The sequence below is a fragment of the Salpingoeca rosetta genome, assembly GCF_000188695.1.
Source record: "Salpingoeca rosetta unplaced genomic scaffold supercont1.28, whole genome shotgun sequence".
Lineage (NCBI taxonomy): Eukaryota > Choanoflagellata > Craspedida > Salpingoecidae > Salpingoeca > Salpingoeca rosetta.
In genome coordinates this window covers 554,232-572,972 of record NW_004754906.1, presented here as the reverse complement: position 1 = coordinate 572,972, position 18,741 = coordinate 554,232, and the positions used below count along the sequence as shown (strand labels likewise).

At 54.1% G+C, this 18,741-nt stretch overlaps 7 protein-coding genes across 7 annotated transcripts in view; 3 read left to right on the top strand and 4 right to left on the bottom strand.

Moving 5' to 3' along the window:
- The window catches only part of PTSG_09399 (uncharacterized protein), a 7,464-nt gene extending 2,299 nt beyond the window's left edge, over positions 1-5,165 (bottom strand). Inside the window, exons 1-12 of the mRNA XM_004989599.1 lie at positions 4,948-5,165; positions 4,682-4,757; positions 3,650-3,949; positions 3,367-3,438; positions 3,085-3,183; positions 2,786-2,847; positions 2,507-2,578; positions 2,240-2,308; positions 1,885-2,017; positions 983-1,688; positions 625-711; positions 76-369 (exon numbers count right to left, since the gene is read on the bottom strand). Of these exons, the coding sequence (XP_004989656.1) occupies positions 76-369; positions 625-711; positions 983-1,688; positions 1,885-2,017; positions 2,240-2,308; positions 2,507-2,578; positions 2,786-2,847; positions 3,085-3,183; positions 3,367-3,438; positions 3,650-3,949; positions 4,682-4,757; positions 4,948-5,016 (2,039 nt within the window). The 5' untranslated portion in view covers positions 5,017-5,165. The remainder of the gene's footprint in view (positions 1-75; positions 370-624; positions 712-982; positions 1,689-1,884; positions 2,018-2,239; positions 2,309-2,506; positions 2,579-2,785; positions 2,848-3,084; positions 3,184-3,366; positions 3,439-3,649; positions 3,950-4,681; positions 4,758-4,947) is intronic.
- A 13-nt stretch (positions 5,166-5,178) lies between these two features.
- Positions 5,179-7,752, top strand: PTSG_09398 (uncharacterized protein). Its single transcript, XM_004989598.1, has 10 exons — positions 5,179-5,401; positions 5,590-5,669; positions 5,787-5,877; positions 6,024-6,062; positions 6,243-6,281; positions 6,424-6,488; positions 6,755-6,809; positions 7,012-7,086; positions 7,298-7,357; positions 7,582-7,752. Exons 1-10 carry the CDS (start codon positions 5,243-5,245, stop codon positions 7,618-7,620), a joined length of 702 nt encoding a protein of 233 aa, XP_004989655.1. The 5' UTR covers positions 5,179-5,242; the 3' UTR covers positions 7,621-7,752.
- A 465-nt stretch (positions 7,753-8,217) lies between these two features.
- On the bottom strand, positions 8,218-9,435 carry PTSG_09397 (uncharacterized protein; the record flags this gene model as incomplete). The annotated part of the gene is made up of 4 exons (XM_004989597.1): positions 8,218-8,421; positions 8,806-8,904; positions 9,080-9,121; positions 9,433-9,435. The coding sequence occupies 4 exons, from the start codon at positions 9,433-9,435 to the stop codon at positions 8,218-8,220; spliced, it is 348 nt and encodes a 115-aa protein (XP_004989654.1).
- A 46-nt stretch (positions 9,436-9,481) lies between these two features.
- Positions 9,482-11,337, top strand: PTSG_09396 (uncharacterized protein; the record flags this gene model as incomplete). Its single annotated transcript, XM_004989596.1, has 4 exons — positions 9,482-9,737; positions 10,053-10,097; positions 10,259-10,635; positions 10,977-11,337. The coding sequence occupies 4 exons, from the start codon at positions 9,482-9,484 to the stop codon at positions 11,157-11,159; spliced, it is 861 nt and encodes a 286-aa protein (XP_004989653.1). The 3' UTR covers positions 11,160-11,337.
- A 340-nt stretch (positions 11,338-11,677) lies between these two features.
- PTSG_09395 (uncharacterized protein) lies at positions 11,678-13,275 on the bottom strand. Its single transcript, XM_004989595.1, has 4 exons — positions 13,133-13,275; positions 12,776-12,928; positions 12,404-12,578; positions 11,678-12,075 (listed from the first exon to the last, which is right to left on the bottom strand). The coding sequence occupies exons 1-4, from the start codon at positions 13,169-13,171 to the stop codon at positions 11,960-11,962; spliced, it is 483 nt and encodes a 160-aa protein (XP_004989652.1). The 5' UTR covers positions 13,172-13,275; the 3' UTR covers positions 11,678-11,959.
- Positions 13,276-13,298: 23 nt separating this feature from the next.
- PTSG_09394 (V-type proton ATPase subunit D) lies at positions 13,299-16,247 on the top strand. The gene is made up of 8 exons (XM_004989594.1): positions 13,299-13,418; positions 13,749-13,866; positions 14,063-14,142; positions 14,458-14,570; positions 14,953-15,056; positions 15,337-15,482; positions 15,683-15,756; positions 16,000-16,247. Exons 1-8 carry the CDS (start codon positions 13,375-13,377, stop codon positions 16,065-16,067), a joined length of 747 nt encoding a protein of 248 aa, XP_004989651.1. The 5' UTR covers positions 13,299-13,374; the 3' UTR covers positions 16,068-16,247.
- Positions 16,248-16,339: 92 nt separating this feature from the next.
- PTSG_09393 (uncharacterized protein) lies at positions 16,340-18,650 on the bottom strand. The gene is made up of 4 exons (XM_004989593.1): positions 17,859-18,650; positions 17,314-17,585; positions 16,925-17,048; positions 16,340-16,634 (listed from the first exon to the last, which is right to left on the bottom strand). Exons 1-4 carry the CDS (start codon positions 18,477-18,479, stop codon positions 16,548-16,550), a joined length of 1,104 nt encoding a protein of 367 aa, XP_004989650.1. The 5' UTR covers positions 18,480-18,650; the 3' UTR covers positions 16,340-16,547.
- Between the last annotated feature and the right edge of the window lie 91 nt (positions 18,651-18,741).

Sequence of the window (18,741 nt, the reverse complement as noted above, 5' to 3'; positions counted from 1 at the left end):
ACGCTCTCTCGCTCTCGCTCACTCTCGCTCACTCTCACTCTCACGCATACACAAAGCCCATGGGCCAGTACTGACCGAGGGCAGAGTGCGTCGAGCTCATCAAAGAAGACAACACACGGCGACGACGTCTTTGCGCGGGTGAACAGCTGTCGCACTGCGCGCTCGCTCTCACCAACAAACTTGTTCATCAGCTCGGGGCCCTTGATGGAGATGAAGTTTGCGTTGCAGCTGTTGGCGAGCGCCTTGGCAAGCAGCGTCTTGCCGCAGCCAGGTGGGCCATAGAGCAGCACGCCCGGTGGCTTGCGGATGCCAACGCTCGCACACAGCTCTGGCGCTTGCAGCGGGAACTTGATGGCCTCCTCAAGCTCCCTGATGCAGAATGGGTGGTTTGTTCGTGTGAGTGAGTGAGTGAGTGAGTGAGTGAGTGAGTGAGTGAGTGAGTGAGTGAGTGAGTGAGTGAGTGAGTGAGTGAGTGAGTGAGTGAGTGAGTGAGTGAGTGAGTGAGTGAGTGAGTGAGTGAGTGTGCATGTGTGTGTGTTGTGGAAGAGACAAAGACAGAGGGGCAATGGTTGAGTAAACCCACTCCCATACACCATCAGAGCAGCAGCAGAGCCAATCAATTACCTGCGCGGGCCGCCCAATGCGCCAACATCGTCCCAGGTGACGGACGGCGTTGTGGCGAACCCTTCACGCGTCGCAGACGGCTGCACTCTGGGCTCCAGCAAGCACACGGTGGTGATGATGACAGTGGATGGGATGGTGATGAAGAGGGTGGTGAGGCTGATGCATACGGGACAGCACAGAAGCAGCACAGTGGCTGACAATCACATACACACACGTACACCGCCACAGAGCATTCTCTCTCTGTCTGTCTCTGTGTCTGTCTGTCTGTGTGTGTGTCTCTCTCTGTGTCTCTGCGTCGCTCCCCTTTCGATCCATCTCCAACTCCCTCTCCATCCCTTCCGCTCTGCGATAAAAGTACCTCTTGAGGGCTGCCTCAAAGTCTGCTGTTGTGACGGAGAGATACTGAAGGTGCTGCAATTCCATAAACTGGGCAGCCGTGTCCTCGGTCACGTCATCCAGCGTGATGGTCTCAATGGTTGGTTCAGCATCCATCGACTCGTCAATCACCACAGACAGATCCTGGCCATCACCGTCACCATCACCCGCTGCTTCCTGCTTGGGTCCTGCTGTGTCTGCTGCTCTGTCTGCCGTTGTGTCTGCCGCTGTGTCTGCTGTTGTGTCTGCGTTTGTGTCTATGGTGGAGCCCACACCAGCACCAGCACCAGCATCACTGCGCGCAGCACTTGCCTCCTCCTTCATCTCCGCTTTCACCATCGCATCAGCGCCACCAACGCTATTGCTGGCTGCTTCCTCCTTGACCCCCTTCTTCGTCTCCGCCGCCACCACACCATCACCATCACCATTGCCATCACTATCACCGCTATCCTGTGCCGCAAGTGCAGTGAGCACAGCGTTGAGACACGCCTGGTTCGCGAGCGACATCAGATCCGCGCCCACAAACCCAGGAGTGCGCTTGGCAAGATTGGCAAAGTCCACCCCGGCATCGATGCGTTTGTTTCGGCAGATGACAGCGAGGATGTGCGCGCGCGCGTCAATATCTGGGACCGAGAGGGCAACCTCTGTGTCGAAGCGACCCGTACGGCGAATGGCCGGATCAAGTGCATCTGGTGATGATGGGTGGTGGGTGATTGGGTGATGATGGTGATTAGTGGTGGTGGTTGTTGATGAGGTGAGGTACACGAGAGAATACAAGCATTTCAACCGAGGTGGGTTCACACACACACACACACACACACACACACACACACACACACACACACACACACACACACACACACACACACACCACAGTGCATGTACCTGGTCGCGTGGTTGCGCCGATGACGAGAACGGGGCTGCCGCCCGTGTTTTCAAGGGAGAGGTTGTCCATGGTCGTCATCAGTTGCGCAACAATTCTTCGCTCCATTTCTCGCTGCGCATTCTCTCGCTTCGACTGCATACACACACATGTTGCCAAATTGGGGAGATGGGGCGTGTCGTGTGTGCGTGCGTATATGTGTGTGTGTGTGTGAGTGAGTGCGTGTGTGTGCGTGTGTGTGCGTGTGCGTGAGAGAGAGTGTGTGAGCATGTGTGTTAGTGATTGACTCGATGGCAAGGATGCTATTTTCACATGCACGCCAAATCAGTGTGCGTGTATACGCGTGCGAATGCTTACGGTGATGGTGTCGATTTCATCGAGAAAGACAATACAGCCCCGCTTGTCCCGTTGCGCAATCGCAATCGCCTGTATGCAGCCACACATGCGTAAAGCATGAGTGCATGCATTCCAACAGAACAGCGGCGAAGTTAGGAGCGTGTTGTGTGTTTACGTGTGTGCAAGCGTGTGTGCATGCGTGCTCTGTGCGTGCATACGTGCAGGTGAGTGTATTGTGTATGTATCTGCATGTATATGTGCACGTGCGTACTTCCATGTGCACGTCACCTGTTCAAAGAGGTCGCGAATAAACTGCTCCGAATCGCCAGAAGTGCCGCCAATCAACTCGGGCGCAGACACCTGGCAAGCAATGTGTTGAGAGACGATGGCACCGTGATGATGGCGAGGGTGTGAGGACACGTCAGCGAAATGAGCCAGGTCACGACCACATGCATGGGTGCACGTGTGCGTGTATGTGCGCATGCGTACGTGCGTGTGTGTGGGTGTGGGTGTGCGTGCGTCAGCCGTGCCCACACAAAGGGCCAGCCGATACCACAGCAAGCGCACCTTGATAAACGGCACTTCCCATTCCCCAGCAATGGCGGAGGCAAGCAGCGTCTTGCCGCAGCCTGAAACAGCAGCAGCAGCAGCAAGGATAATGGACGACTTGGTTGAGGGGCTGTCTTTAAAGCAGGCACAGCGCTCAAGACATGTGCACGATGACACGCACACATGCACGCGCGTGTTCATGGACATGAAGAGACAGGGAAACTGACACACACACACGAGTACACACACACACACACACACACACACACACACACACACACACACACACACACACACACACATGTACAGGTTCGCACCTGGGGGCCCGTGGAGGAGCAGCCCCTTTGGGGGCTCAAAGCCGAGATGCTTGAACATGTACGCACCCCTGAACGTCGCGTCCATTGTTGATCGCACAACTAATGACACACACACACACACACATACACACACACACATACACGCATACACATACGAAATGGCAGCGCAGGATTGGGGGTGAGGAATGGACGTGAATCAACACGTCCATCTGAGACACAAGCTCAAGTACACTATCAACACTTCTTCCCCCTCCAACAACAGTGTGCATGTCACGGCATTACCGGATATGGTGTGGTCGAGGCCACCAAGATCTTCCAGCGTTGTCGAGGACTGCTCCACCGGAAACACTTTCTCTGCAAACCCACCAAGCAAAAAGGCAATCATCAGCATCATCGTCACCGCCGCAGGTGTGCACACCAGCAGTGCAGACGTAGCGCACGCATCCCATGCCACGCATTCAGGGCAGGAGCTCAAGTCGCAGTCTCAACATTACTGGCATCGCCGCAGTTATGTCATCACGCAGGCGCAGGTGAGCACACGGCGCCCGATAGCATGTGCGCGTACTTTTGCGGGCGTTTGGATCGCTGAGCTGGCTGATGCTGTCCATAAGCTGCCGCGCGGCCGATTTCGACTTTTTCTTTCGCGCGCGATCGTCGGTGGTGGATGGCGTGTCGGCACTCGGTGATGACGGGCCCGTCGACGTCAGGCGTGACCGCTTGCTGGGCTGCAGGTCGGATGTGTCAAAGTCGTCATCTCCCTCGCCATCGGCGTCCACGACTACAGCAGCGTCTTCGACGCCCGCCTGCTGGGCGGCAGCGGCAGCCTTCTTTGCCTTCTGCTTGTCCTTCTGCAGCAGCCTGAACGCTGCGCCATGCGCGAAAGCAGGTGGCATCATAGCAGGTTGGAGATATCGTAGGCACAGGTGGTGTGGGGGACGTAGTTCGAAGAAGGGTCAGAGATGGGGGGGGGGGGTATAGTTTAGGGGGGGGAGGTGAGGTGAAAGTGGAGGTACGCCCATCGAGTGTAATTACTATTACGCCTTTAAGTCGGGCTGGTCTCTTCTTGAGTGCCGTCAGTCGAGTTTCGCCTTTATGAGGAGTGTCACTTTGGAGGAGTGCCTAATAATTGGGCCGGCCAAGTATAGGAGGAATTAAACACCATGTACATCTGGCCTTTTCTCTGGGTTTTCGATCGATAAGCATCCTCTGCAGATGGTCCGCACGCCTCGTGTGTTCATTTAATCTACATAATTTGTGTGGAGTAGTGCGGTGAGATAATAAAATAGCTGTGTTTGCATCTCAGCCTTATGTCTGCATCAGTGCGGGTAGCCTGGCCTCAGGATGGTTAGCCATGGCTCTGGGGATTAAGTGTCTGGCCGCCGCCGAGCGATCGGAGAACTCTATCATTTATTTATCCCCACCCACTACGGGGCTTCAGATAGACGCTATTTCTCTTCCGTATGTGACACCTGTGCCGTCCTCCTTCCCAGCCACCCGTCGGAACTCAATTATCTGGAGTTCTTTGGTTAACAAGATCATTCACTGTGCATTGCATGCTCTTGTCCCCCCCCCCCCCTCCTCTCTCTCTCTTGCCTACCCCACCTGAATCTCGATTTGAGCGTCATTGCCATCTCATCCACGGTGAGAGGCGCCCCTGGGCGCTCGGCTTGAATCTATCATCAACACAGCGCAGGAGAGGGGAGGGGGGGGGGGGGCAGGCGTGGCCAGAGGAACGTCAACAACCAACAATACGTGTGCATGTGCAAAAGTGTGTGCGTGTGCGTCAAACAAACCGAACAAGGGAGCAGTCGAGCAGCGAAAGCAGGCCACGCATAACACCAGCGCTGTTGCTGTTTTTTGCACCTGTTTCATCTTGGGGATGAGAGTGCGAGCGAACCCGCCACTGCTTCCTCCACCTCCACGACGTGGCATGGCTGAGGTTGATGTTGGATGGTTGGATGTGTGTGTGTGTGTGCGCGTGTGTGTGTGTGTGTGTGTGTTTGCGCTGGGGACAGGGCGAAACCACGTGGATGCGTTGCTGTTCGCTGCTGGCCTGCTGCCTGGCTGTGCTCGGCTGTTCGCTACACTTTATGGTGTTGTTCTCCTCCTGGCAACAAGCAAACAAGGGCGGGCGTTTCATTTCAGGGAGCAAACCAATATGAGTGGGGAAGGTGCGGTTGGGGATGCGTCCCTGCTTGACTTTAAGACATACGAGGACTTCCTGGACAGCCAAGTGTCTGCGCTTGATCTCTACTACTTGGAAGATGAGGAGCTGGCACGCCAGCTGGTGGAGCTGGGCGTTCGCGGCACGGGCGAGGTCAGTGCGAGCGCGTTCTTGTGTGCATTTGTTTGTGTGTACGACGTTGTGTATGGCATTGGTGTATGTGTTTGTATGTGTGTGCGTTTGTTTTTGTATGTTTGTGTGTGCTTGTACAGCATGCTGATTGTGTCATCTTGTGCGTGGCCACTCATCACCCTCCTTGCTGTACCTGCTCACACATGTAGGTGATCAAGCGGGAGGAGTTTGAGGCGAGAAAGGCCGCAGCAGAGCAGGCTCGGACAGCACAGCGAGCCAAGGATGATGTGTAAGGCCCAGCAGAACTCGTGTGCATTGCCATGACTTGTCAGTCTTGCAAGAGGACAATTATGCTTGCTGGCATGTCGAGCAGACACTCATCGTTGTATTTGTGGGAACTTGACAGGGTATTGGTGTCAGAGGACTACATGGACCTCTCTCCGTTTTTGCAAGCGTTGGCAGAACGAGAAGAGCCAAACCGCATTGGCAAAATGATGGTGCGTGTGTGTGTGTGCTTTGTGTGTGTGTGTGTGAGTTTTTGTGTGTGTGTGTGTGTGTGTGCATTTACGCTCGCGTACGTACTGGGATGAGTTGCTGACCGTATGCACACACACATGGATGCATACGCGTGTTTTAATTGTAGACTATTGTCTTCATCCGTGACAAAAACTCAAAGGGACAGGTCAGCACCGTTGCTTGTGAACATGTGCTTGTGTATGATGCGTGTGATGCGTGTGATGTTCGTGATGTGTGGTATGTGTGTGGATGCGGGTGTGTGTGTATGTGTGTGTGTGTGTGTGTGTATCCTGTCATAACGTACACAGCCTCATCCCAAATCCATGAACACTCACCTTGATTTCAGGAGGTGTCGGGATACATTGACTTGGCAGAACGCTTCGAGGTGAGTCCCGCAACTTCATATGACGTGCACTGGCACACGCGCACGTGCATGCTGTTGTGTTCTTGCGACGCCGTGTGCTCATTGCTGTCCTCACCATCACCATCACCACCACCACCACAACTCTCATGGCATTGCAACACAGAACGACGACTTCCATCTGTACTTCAGTGGACGAAAGCGCTTCATGCCGCGCCCGTCAGACCTCAGGTGTGTGTATGTGTGTGTGTGTGTATGTGTGTGTGATGCCCTCGGTTTGCTGTCCGCATTCCGTTTCGGTATGCGTGAGATTGGGTTGAGTTTTTCTGTCTCTGTATCTCTGTCTCTGTCTCTCCTTCCTTCTTTCTTTCCTTCCCTCTCTTTCCCTTTGCTTCCCTCGCTTGCTTCCATTTCCTTCCTGTCCCTTACTTCCATGTTCCGTCGCTCACACCGCACCACCACCACCCCTCATGGCTGTCGTCTGCTCCTGTCTTCAGTTACTACAACTGGGTCACGCAGACCGCGCACTCCACACAAAGCTCAAACTACACGGTGCGTGTGTGTATGTGTGTGCGTGGTTGTGTGTGTGGTTGTGTGTGCGTGCGTGTATAAGTGTGTGTGCGCGCGGTTGTGTGTGTGTGTGTGTGTGTTATCATGTGCTTCCACTGCGCGTGTGTTCGCATTCGTGTCACCACTCGCCAGCCATGAGCACCAACTCACCACCTACATGCCATGCCCTCCCATGCGTCCACAGGTTCTGTCCAACGAATACCAAGGCCTCCTCTTCAAGAACACAAAAGACCGCAAAGTTGTCAACGTCGATCCCCAGGTGCTAATGTATTGTGTGCGTGTGTGTGTGTGTGCGTGTGTGCGTGTGCATGTGTGTGTTAGTGTGTGTGTGTGTGCGTGTGTTGTGCGTGCGTGCGTGTTGTGCGTGTCTGTGCGTCTGTTTGTCTGTCTTTTTGCGACTTTACGACATTACTTGTGCAGTGCACGTGGCTTACTCGCATTCTCTTGCATGCATGTGTACATGTGCACAGCTTGAGTCGCCCGGAGACAACTCCACGCGAACCGTTTTACGGACGGATGAATACTTGCAGGCGAGGGCACGCAGCATATGCATTGCAGCTGCACACACACAGACAGACACACACAGACAGACAGACACACACACACACACACACACACACACAGACACACAGACACACAGACACACACACACACACACACACACACACGCATGCACACACACACACACATGCATGCACACACACACACACACACACACACAACATCTCATGCTCCTCCCCTCCTCCCCCCGCAGGTTGTGTTCTATGACCACGTCACCAGGCTCACGGCATAGTTAATCGGTGAAACAAGAGACTGGCTCATATGTGATGCACATTGTACTGTGTGTGTGTGTGCGTGTGTGTGCAATGCGCTAATGTTCTGTTGTTCCGTTACACGACTTCTTCTTCTTCTTCTTCTTCTTCTTCTTCTCTCTCTCTCTCTCTTGGCTCTGCTTTCCGCGCTGTCCGTCGCTGGCACGGAGCACATGTAAACACTGAAGGAAGCAAGCCATGTGCAATTCCAAGGCTTGTATTCGCGTCGACATGCGAACGGGCAAAACAAACAGACATAAGCACAAAACAGACAGAACAGATAGTTTGACATGGGTGTGCAACTCTACCTTTGAACAGCAAAGGCATGGTCAAGCTATGACGAACACGATGAAGCATTCACAGGTTCTCGCCTTTGATTCAACAACATTGGGTTCATCTGCACGCAACTGCACGCTCCTCGCTCACACAAACACACAAATAGACGGAGAGAAACAGAGAAAGAAGAGATAAACAAACACGTCGACACACACACACACACACACACACACAAAAACACACACACACACATAAACTCAAACACAGAACCACAAGCACACACACACACACCATCGGTTACGTTATGCGCGACCACCGCCACGCCCGCGGCCACCGCGACCACGACCACGACCACGACCACCGCCACGCCCGCGCGTCTTGCGCCCGCCACGAGGCCGCTTCTCTGACTGGATGACCATGTCGATAATCTCATCGGGCAACCTCAGGTACTTGATGGTGCTGCCGCGGATGTAGCATTCCTTGAGCTTCCAGAACCGATCGCCATCCTACCATACCGAGCGCGCATATGCGAGGGCAGGGGGATGTGTGTGTATGGTTGTCAGTGTGTGGTAGTGTGTGTGTGCAAGTGAGAGAGTGTGTGTATGGGTGTGTGTGTGTGTGAATAAGTGTCAGTGTGTTTGTATGCATGGTTGTCAGTGTGGGCAAGTGAGTGCGTGTTGTCAAACAGCAATGGGACAAATGTGAATTGACAACAACGGCAAGTGACGGGAACACAAGCACACGGTAAGACACGAACATGTGGTGCTCACTTGCACGCATATGCACGTTCACGCACGCATATGCACGTTCACGCACGCACATCACACACGCGCACGCAAACACGCGCACGCAATCTCTCTTCCCCCCTCCACCAACCCCACTGCGCCAACCTTGGAGGTGAGAGTGACGCCGCGTAGGATAATGTTCATGTAGTGATCGCAGTTGACCAAATGGCCGTTGTAGGACTCGCCGTTCTTCAGCTCCACCAACTAGCAATGGCAACGCAGTGAGAGGGAGACACAAACGTGCGAGGAAACAGAAACACGTGAGTGAGTCACAACAAGGCCAATAAGGGTGCGAGCAGCAGCGGCAGCGCACAGGGAAAGGCAACACGAACCGTTCGCAACATGAGCACCAAACTCCAAATCCCGCCCATTCCCTCACCATGGGGTGGTTGACGGCCGCACGAATCAAGGACAGTGGAAGCTGTGCAAGTGTGGAGTGGGGGGTCAGTGATGGCGTGTGTGTGTGTGTGTGTGTGTGAATGCGAGCACGCATGTGAGGATGAGCCAGTGGCAAGGGAGCACGCTCATTCCGAAGGGAGACCGACGCGAGCTCAGACACACGCACACGCACACACACACACATAGACACACATCGGCACACACATCGGCAAAGACACGCACACACACACACATCGGCACACACCCGACACAGACACAGACACACAGACACAGACACAGACACACAGACACACACAGACACACACAAGCACACACACACAGAGCAGCACTCACCATCGTCGTTGTCGTTCGCTGCGGATAGAGAAAAATAGTAGATATTTTCATGGAATTTTCGACGACTGGAAGGACACCCGCTCCAAGCAAGCGCAACAGGAAGCACAACACACGCTCCAAAGAGACACAAGACGGCATGGATGAGTTTGTGGGCGGGCTGGCGTCTGGCTGCGTCGAAGTGAGCGTCATGCAGCCGACAGTGTACTTCAAGAATGCGTCACAACAAGGCCTGCCCGTGACCCTGCGGCCTCTGCTCCTCTACCGTGGCATTGGCACCAACCTCATCAACATGAGCGTCCTCACAGGTGAGCGCATATGTGTGTGTGAGTGTGTGTGTGTGTGTGTTTGTGTGGTGTGTGGTGTGTGCGTCTGTGCGTGTGTGTGTGGTGTTGTGTGGTGTGGAAGGGTGTGTAAGGGCGTGTAAGGGTGTGTAAGGGTGTGTAAGGGTGTGTACAGGTTGGCACTCTTCTTTCGCCGTGCATACCCTGTGGCCAACACGACATGTCTCACCAATGCTGCTCAATCTCCTGTGCACGCTCGTGTGCCCTCGAATTTCCTTCCACCCTGCCTTTCCTCCTCCCATCTCCGCTCTGCCACACGTCCCCACACTACTTTGCTAGGCCTTCAGTTCCCGCTGACAGCCATGACGAAGAAGCTCATTACAGGTGCGTGTGGCTGTGTCCGTGTGTTTTGCTTCGTGTGCATTTGTGAAAGATACTGCTTTGTGCGAATGTGCGGTTACATGTGCTTGTGCATTTGCCCCTTCGTGTACGCGTACGTTCATGCTTGTGCTTGATACTCATGCGCGCGTGCCGGCGGTGGACAGGCGGGGAGAGGCCCCTGACAGCCGTGGAGCAAGTGACGAGCGGGTTCGTGGGTGGCCTCATCTCCGGGGTCGTGTGCTCGCCGCTTGAGCTGTCCATCATCACGCAGCAGCGGCGTGGCGGCACCGTGCTGGCCGTGCTCAAGCAACTGCGGCAGGCACATGGTGCTCGCATCTTCTACCGTGGTCTCTCCACAGCGTGTGTGCGTGAGGGCATCTTCACTGCCGGGTATCTTGGCTTGGGCCCGCTTGCCGTGGACCACCTGCGCCAGCACTACCAGTTTGGGCGCGTGCAGAGCGAGGTTGGCGGTGCCATATTTGCCGGCTGCATCGCCGCTGGACTCTCCCACCCAGTCGATACCATCAAGACATGCATGCAGGTTCGCGTTTGTGTCTGTGTGTATGTATGTGTGTGTATGTGTGTGTGTGTGTTGGGGATTGTGCGTGTGTATGTATTGTGTATGTATTTGTGTGTGTTGGGGGATTGTGCTGGTTTGTGTGTGTGTGTGTGGTAGGGGGGTGTGTGTGTGTGTGTGTGTGTGTGTGTGTGTGTGTGTGTGTGTGTGTGTGTCCACGTATGTGTGTGGTAGTCCTTTGTGCGTCCACATGTGTTGGAAGCCCCCCCCGAAACACAACCCTTCCCCCTTTTTCATTCTTTCCACACATCACAAATTTCTTTCCCTGCTCCCCCCCCCCCCCCAATTTCACGGTGCACGAGCAGGGCGATCCAGGGCGCACGACGTTCAGCACCATCACGGCAACAGCGCGGCGCCTGTACTGCGAGGGCGGCCTTGGCGCGTTCTTCAGGGGAGCAGAGTGGCGCATCGGCAGAACCATTGGCAGCGTGTTCATCTTCGGAAAGTGCAGGGAGGCGCTCATGTATTATGGTATCCTGGACGCCTGATGCGACGCGCCAGAGGTGTGCTGGTGTTTCTCTTCTATTTTGCAGTTACAATGACGCTTGTGCTTGTAGTTTGCAGTGTTATTTGCACACACACACACACACACACACACACACACACACACACACACACACACACACACACACAAACGCGCAAACACACACACACACACACACAAACGCGCAAACACGCATACACACACGTGCACACACAAATGCATTCACTATTTGCAGTTACAATGACGCGTGTGCTTGTAGTTTGCAGTACTGCACACATGCACACACACACACGTACACACACACACGTACACACACACATAAATGCATTCACTATTACACACACAGGCTATCTTTTGTTTTGTTTTTTTAGTTGCTTCTGAGTCTGTTCGCACGCTTGTTCGAGGCATGGTCGTGTATTGTTGCCGTGTCACATCACGTGGTTTGTCAGCTGTGAGTTTGCTCGTTTAGCACTGGCGTGGTGGTTTCATATTGGCGACAGCGCGGCCATATGCATGTGCGTCTGTGCTGGTTCGTTCGCGTTTATGGAAGCAACACCAAATGGCACTGGACCGACCAAGCAGAGACAGCGGGTGCGGGGTGGGAGGAGGTGGTTGAGGTGTGCGACACTCGCCGTGAAAGGGAATGGTTGTAACGATTTGACAGGCGCGCGTGGTGTAGGTCAAAGCAGGGCACCCCTTTGGTGACACGTGTTGGGAACAGCGTGCACCACGACAAATAAGGATTAATGCAAACGGTGAACACAAACAGTGTGCTTGGAGCGTGCGCCACAGTGGGATGAACAGTTACTTGGTTGTCTCCACTTTGGTTTCCACCTCCATGATGCTGACGCTGAGGTCGTTCTCCTCGTCATAGTCCGCCCACTCCTCCGACAGGTCCACATCCTTGAACACGGCGCCACCTGGTGTTGTGTGTTGTGTGTTGTGTGTTGTGTGTGTGTGTGTGTGTGTGTGTGTGTGTGTGTGTGTGTGTGTGTGATGGACAGTGCGCGCCAAAATGGTTCGGAGTGTGACTCCGCACGCGTCTTCAGATATGGGAGAGAGAGAGGCGTGCACACACATGTGCACATCAAAACCACGTCGCACACCGCACATACACACACCCTATCCACACACACACACACCACCACCACCACACACACACACACACACACACACACACACACACACACACACACACACACACACACACACACACACACACACACACACACACATGCACATTCGCACCGGTTGTTGTCACGGTGAATCCATCACGAGGGTGATACTTGATAATGTCGGCGCCACGGCAGTCAAAGGCTGCAACGGGCACCCACTTGCCAACGTCGTCCTCTGTGATGAAGCGCGCTCCGCCTTTCTTCTCCTCCTTTGTCACGGAGCTTCCTTTCCTGTCAGACTTGCTCCACTGCAACATTGAAGGGAGGAGGACAAGACAAGAGTTGGGTGTGGTGTGAGGTGTGAGGAGAATTGAAGCACGCTGTGGTTGTCGCAGCGCGTACGACATGATGTGCGAGACACTGTGCGGCAGTCACATAAAACAGCAAATGTGAACAGAAGCCGTCACACCTCCACTCACTGACTAGCTCGCTTGCTCGCTTGTACCTTCATGACAAAGTTGGCTGTGCCACGCGACCCTTCAAGGGGCTGCTCCTCGGTGGTGTCAATGACGACCTCACTGCGCACTTCGTTGCCGCCAGACTGCTGGAGGTCCACACACCACAGCATGTCGTCGCCCCACGACACCTCTGCGACGTTCTGAGCAGTCGCACGCGCGCGTGTGTGTGTGTGTGAATGTGTGTGAGTGTGTGTGTGAATATGTACGTGTATGAGTGCATGTGTCTGATGCAGCAGTGTCAGGAAGCACAAACGCACGAGCCGCAAACGCATACACGCACGCATACGCATACACGCACACATACACACACAAACACACACACTGTCTCCCTCTCACTCGCTTACCTCCATCTCCATCTTCATGTACAAAACAAAGACTGGCATGGTGGCGGAAAGCAAGCAAGCACGAAGCAAGGGGAAGCAAAGAAGCAAAGACAAAGCAGAAGCAGTGGTGGTGGAGTTGCGAGCAATGGTAAGGTTTGCCGAATATTAACGGTTATCATTAACCAATTGTCCACAACCATCTCCAGAAAGGCAGTCGCGTCGTCCACCACCACCACGCACACCAACCACCTCCACCCTCCACCATGTCTGGCCAAGGCGACCGCTACAATGTCTTCCCTTCCCGCATGTACGTGATTGAGATGGCGTGGCATGCGTGCTCGTTAGCAACGGAGTGATTCGGTGTGTGAGTGATTTGAGTGATTGTGTCTGTGAGCGTGAGCGTGAGCGTGTGAGTGACTGGAAGTGTGTGTGTGTGTGTGTGTTTGCCGTGGTGTGTGCGTGTGTGTGTTTGCAATAGTGTGTGTGTGTGTGTTTGCAATAGTGTGTGTGTGTGTGTGTGTGCGAGGGAGCAAATGTGAGTGCACATTGCGGCAAGTGGCACGAAAGTGATTGCTGCCGTTGTGCTGTGGATGATGTGTTTTCGCTGCTGTTTATCTGGTGCTGTTCCACCATGCAGGTCACAGACGCAGATGAAGACGCGTTTGAAATCTGCAAAGAAGGGCCACAGCCTGCTGAAGAAGAAGGCCGATGCCCTCACCCTTCGATTCCGTGCCATCCTCAAGCAAATCATCCAGGTGTGTGTGTGTGTTGTGTGTTGTGTGTGTGCGTGTCGTGTGTTGTGTGTATTGTGTGTGTGTATGTGTGTTGTGTGTGTGTGTGTGTGGATGCGAATCGGTCACAGTGCATGCAGTGTTGCCAGTGCATAGCATGGCTGTACCAATTCCCACATTTCCTCACGCTTTTGTGGGCGGACTTGCTTGCTCGTAATAGAACAAAACCCTGATGGGCGAGGTGATGCGCGAGGCTGCATTCTCCCTGGCAGAGGCCAACTTCAAGGCCGGCGACTTTTCGTACGTTCTTTGTCGCACGCAATGAGATGCGCAGCAGCGAATGGTGTGCGTGGAGTTTCGTGAGCGCACAGGCTTACGGACAATGATGCAGCAACTGACACAGACACGGACACACACACACACACACACATGCACACACACACATGCGCACACACACAACACACACACATGCACACACACGGACACACACACATGCGCGCACACACATGCACACACACATGCACACACACACACACACACAAATGCACAAATTGTGTACACGTTCATGCACGGCCTTGCTTCCGCTCATTTATGGTGGCCCCATCTCTTCGACAGACACACGGTGCTGCAGAACGTGAACCGGGCCACGTTTATGGTGAAGGCGCACAAGGACAACGTTGCGGGCGTGCAGCTGCCCATCTTCCACCCTGCGCGTGACGGCAGCTCAGGTACACCTCTCTGAAAGAAGAAGAAGAAGAAGAAGAAGAAGAAGAAGAAGAAGAAGAAGAAGAAGAAGAAGAAGAAGAAGAAGAAGAAGAAGAAGAAGAAGAAGAAGATGATGATGATGATGATGATGATGATGATGATGATGATGATGATGATGATGATGATGATGATGATGATGATGATGAGGGAAAAGGCGTTGTTGTTGGGGGGGGGCGTTGTGGGAAACATTGGCACGCAGTTTGGTCTGTGTGTGAGTGCTAATGTGTACGTGTCCTCGCGCGTGGGCGTGTTTTGGCTGCTTGAGCAGTGTGTTGTTTCTTTACTTGTGTGCTCACACGAGCGTGCCGCCATGTCTCTCACCCCTCACCTCTTGGCGCGGCCCAGGGTTTGAGCTGACGGGTCTGTCGCGCGGTGGACAGGAGATTCAGCGGTGCAAGGAGACGTGGGACAAGGCCGTCGAGCTGCTGGTCGAGCTCGCCTCCCTCCAGGTACCGCCCACACACTCGTTTTTTTTGTTTTGTGTGTGTGTGTGTGTGTTCATGTGTCTGTGTGTGTGATCTGTGTGTGATCTGATCATGTCTATGTCTGTTCATGTATGTGTGTGATCTACTCATGTAAGTGTGATCTGTTCATATATGTGTGTGTTTCGTTCCTCAAGCGTGTGTCTGCTTTTGCTATTCGCTGCTCTTCCTGTGTGTCCCTTCCACCATCACCACAACGCTCAACGATCCCCCTCCCACCTCTCGCCACGCCGCTGCGCAACGGCAGACGTCCTTTGTTGTGCTTGACGAGACGATCAAGGCGACGAACCGCCGCGTGAATGCGATTGAGCACGTGATTATCCCGCGGATTGAGCGCACGCTCTCGTACATCGCGTCTGAGCTTGACGAGCGCGAACGCGAGGAGTTTTACAGGTCCGCGTGACGGCCACTCTGCCTTTGCTTTGTTTGGTTTGGTGTTGTTTTGTTGCTTGGTGTTTTGTTCGCGTGCGTGTGTGTGCGTGCAAGGGAATCAGGGGAAGAAACCTGAGAGGGACAGGGGGACAGAGAGAAATGCGCACTCCCCCCCCCACTCACATACGCATGCCCACACCCGTCCATTCTGCTGCGTTCAGGCTGAAGAAGATCCAGGAGAAGAAGAAGGAGATCAAGGACAAGAAGGAGGCTGCCGCCCTCGCTGCTCTTGGCGGTGGGTCATCCCTCGCTTTCCTGTTGCTGTCAAGTTGCTGTCAAGTTGCCGTGGTTGTGGTGGTGTCGCTGTCGTTTTGGTGGCGTGGGCTGCTGGCCGTGTGTGGTTCTGCATTGTGCCTCCCTCCGACTGCAACTCGCTGTATCCAACACGCTGGTTTCTGGTGGTTTTATGGCACTGTGTATTCGCTTGCCTCTCACCGGGTGCGTAACGAAACACCCACCACGACGGCGCCGTGTGCAGAAGCCGCAACCGAGGAATCAATGCCGAGTATGCTGGAGGAAGAGGACGACGAGGATCTCTTGTTCTAGGCACCAACACACACACACACACACACACACACACACACACACACACACACACACGAAGGATTTGCTCGCTGCTTGCGTGTTGTTTTTGTTTTGCGGTTTGTTCTCATGTCGCTCGCTTCTCGTCTGTGCTGATCAACCACCACCAGTAGCAATCAGAGTACACAATTTGGTCCCATGTAACTCTTGTCAACGCTACTGTCATGTGTGTGTGTATGCGTGAACAGCACAACATTTTCCCTCACTCGCACACACGATCGTTGACTGGCGACTGTTTTCTCAACGCTCGTTTATTGCCACACCAACATGTGCTTGTAACAGTACTCGCTCATCATCACTGTCACCATCACCATCACCCTGAGCACGATCACCATCATCACGACATTCGCCCACGAGAGGGCTGCTTGCCTCAGTTGCTTACACGAGTAACGCAAAACGTGGCACGTTTATGTTGTGTCTTCACGCCACCACGTGGGTGTCGTGTCATGACTTGAGCCAGGGCATGGCCCGGAGCGTGCTTGGATCCCGCTCGCCGTAGTCGTACAGCAACTCCTCTCCTTTGCTGATCTCCTGTCAAGGGGCGCAATGGTGATGGTTGTGGTGGTGGTTGGGGAGAGGGGACAAGGACCGAGGCAAAGCTGGGGTGAGGGGAGGCAGTGAGAGCCAGGACATGACTAACCAAGGAATGGAGTGACTTGGCATGCATAGAAGGATACGCCAGCCCCATTTGTGCCATCAACGCACACACACACACACACACACACACACACGCATGCACACACACACACACACACACACCCATGCACACATAGACATAGACATACACACGCACACATAGACATACACACGCGTTGACTGACCCTGGTGGCAACCAGACCGAGGTGCGGTGTTCCGTCAACCTCAAAGAGTTTTGTGCGGAGATTGAAGCTACTACGGCTGTGGTTGATGAGACGGCCAATGCGCTTGCTGTGCGTTGCATCCACACTGTTGTTGCATGGAAGTGGGAGGATGGGGTTGGGTTGGATGCAAGGGTGGATGAGTTGGGCGTGATGTGAACGTGGCGGTGAGCACGTGATGGCAGGCATAACAACGCACACACACACAAAAAAAAACAACACACACACACACACACAATCACGCACAAATATAATCGCACACATGTGCACGCACGTGCACACAACAAACACGAACACATACGCATCACCGCAAACACACACACAATCACAAACACACACAATCACACACTCACCACCAGACTTTGCCCCTGTGGCGAAGAAAGTACATGTAGCACATCATCTCGTCGAGGTGTTGCTCCCTCGCCTCTGTGAGATACCGCTGTTCCCGCTCAGCCGCCTCCGGCTTTGTAATCAAGTCACCCGCGTACTCGCACACATACTCGCCCTTCTCAAACGTGCGCCTTGCCAGCACACCCTTGCCCTTGCCCTCAATATCCACAATGTCCAGATGCGGGCTGTCTCGCTCCTCTCGAATCATGTTCTGGATCTCCTGCAGTTGTTGCTCCTGCCGTCACGTGTCACGTAGACATGTTAGTGTGGTGCTGGTGGATGTTTTACAAACGAAACGTGCACATCGAGGGCAAATCGAAAACGCGTTCTGCACCAGTCACCTTCAGCACACACACACACACACACACACACACACACACACACACACACACACACACACACACACACGCACACACAAACGTACACACACACATACGTACACACACACATACACACACAACACACAAAACACAACACACAACACACACACCTACAACACGCAACGCACCTTCTTAGCAGTCTCTGAGATGCGGCGAGTGAGGCGAACACCAAAGTGCTGTCGGATGTCCGTTTGTTTGAGGGGATCTGCCTTTGCTTTTCCGCCCTTCTTCGTCGTTGCCCGTGCCGCTTGCTGTTGTTTTGAGCCCTTGCGGCCCGTGCCCGTGGAGGCGGCTCGTCGCTTGGCTGTGCTTGGCTGTGTTGGCTGTGTACGCTGGCTCTGTCGCCGCCTTGCCTTGGCTCCACCCGACGTGGATTCCGCCCGCTGTGCTGGTGCTGTGTCTCGTGTTGCCTTTGTTGCTGATGAAGACGGCAAAAAGTCGTTGTCGCTGTTGTTGCTGTCCTGGCTGCCACTTGCACCTGCTAGTGCAGAGAACAAGCTGCCAGGTCCTTCGTCTATCCTTCTCCTCATGACGGTGGCCGTGGGCGCCATCGTCTCTTGCTCCTGCGGCTGCTGCTGTTGGTGCTGTTGGTGCTGCTGGTGTGGGTCGTTTCGCAGTGCGTGGCCGTGATGCTGCTCCTGATGCTGCTGCTTCTGATGCTGCTGCGCGTGTTGGCTGACTGAAGAGCTGCTCGTTGGAACAGTTTGAACACTACCGCTTGTCTGATCACTCGCAGTCTGATAGGACATGCCGTTGAAAGGTCTTGGGTGGGTGTGTGCTGGTTAGCTTGTGCTCTGGCCCAAGCTCCCTGCGATAGAGAGGTCTGTGAGTGGTTGTGGCCGCGTGGGGCGCGGTTGTGTGTGAGTGGGATTGTGCGGCAAGTGTGTGCGCGGTGTCTTGAAGTGATGTGACAATCAGTCAGCCAGCCAAAAAGGCGCACCTGTGGTGTTGTTGCGAACACAATTTGAATTTCCCGCCATCAAAAACAAGCTATTCTTGCTTTTCGTTGCG

What these genes read in the sequence shown, in the direction of transcription:
- PTSG_09393 (XM_004989593.1), bottom strand. Translation starts at nt 18,479, where the DNA reads ATGTCCTATCAGACTGCGAGTGATCAGACAAGCGGTAGTGTTCAAACT. An exon ending in CACAGGGGCAAAGTCTGGTG is followed by an intron (nt 17,049 to 17,313) that starts GTGAGTGTGTGA and finishes ATGCAACAACAG; the next exon opens with TGTGGATGCAACGCACAGCA. An exon ending in TCGGTCTGGTTGCCACCAGG is followed by an intron (nt 16,635 to 16,924) that starts GTCAGTCAACGC and finishes GCCCCTTGACAG; the next exon opens with GAGATCAGCAAAGGAGAGGA.
- PTSG_09395 (XM_004989595.1), bottom strand. Translation starts at nt 13,171, where the DNA reads ATGCCAGTCTTTGTTTTGTACATGAAGATGGAGATGGAG. An exon ending in CAGCCAACTTTGTCATGAAG is followed by an intron (nt 12,579 to 12,775) that starts GTACAAGCGAGC and finishes TCAATGTTGCAG; the next exon opens with TGGAGCAAGTCTGACAGGAA. An exon ending in ATTCACCGTGACAACAACCG is followed by an intron (nt 12,076 to 12,403) that starts GTGCGAATGTGC and finishes ACACAACACCAG; the next exon opens with GTGGCGCCGTGTTCAAGGAT.
- PTSG_09398 (XM_004989598.1), top strand. Translation starts at nt 5,243, where the DNA reads ATGAGTGGGGAAGGTGCGGTTGGGGATGCGTCCCTGCTTGACTTTAAG. An exon ending in ACCGCATTGGCAAAATGATG is followed by an intron (nt 5,878 to 6,023) that starts GTGCGTGTGTGT and finishes TTTTAATTGTAG; the next exon opens with ACTATTGTCTTCATCCGTGA. An exon ending in CCGCGCCCGTCAGACCTCAG is followed by an intron (nt 6,489 to 6,754) that starts GTGTGTGTATGT and finishes TCCTGTCTTCAG; the next exon opens with TTACTACAACTGGGTCACGC.
- PTSG_09394 (XM_004989594.1), top strand. Translation starts at nt 13,375, where the DNA reads ATGTCTGGCCAAGGCGACCGCTACAATGTCTTCCCTTCCCGCAT. An exon ending in TCGAGCTCGCCTCCCTCCAG is followed by an intron (nt 15,057 to 15,336) that starts GTACCGCCCACA and finishes GCGCAACGGCAG; the next exon opens with ACGTCCTTTGTTGTGCTTGA. An exon ending in CGCCCTCGCTGCTCTTGGCG is followed by an intron (nt 15,757 to 15,999) that starts GTGGGTCATCCC and finishes CGCCGTGTGCAG; the next exon opens with AAGCCGCAACCGAGGAATCA.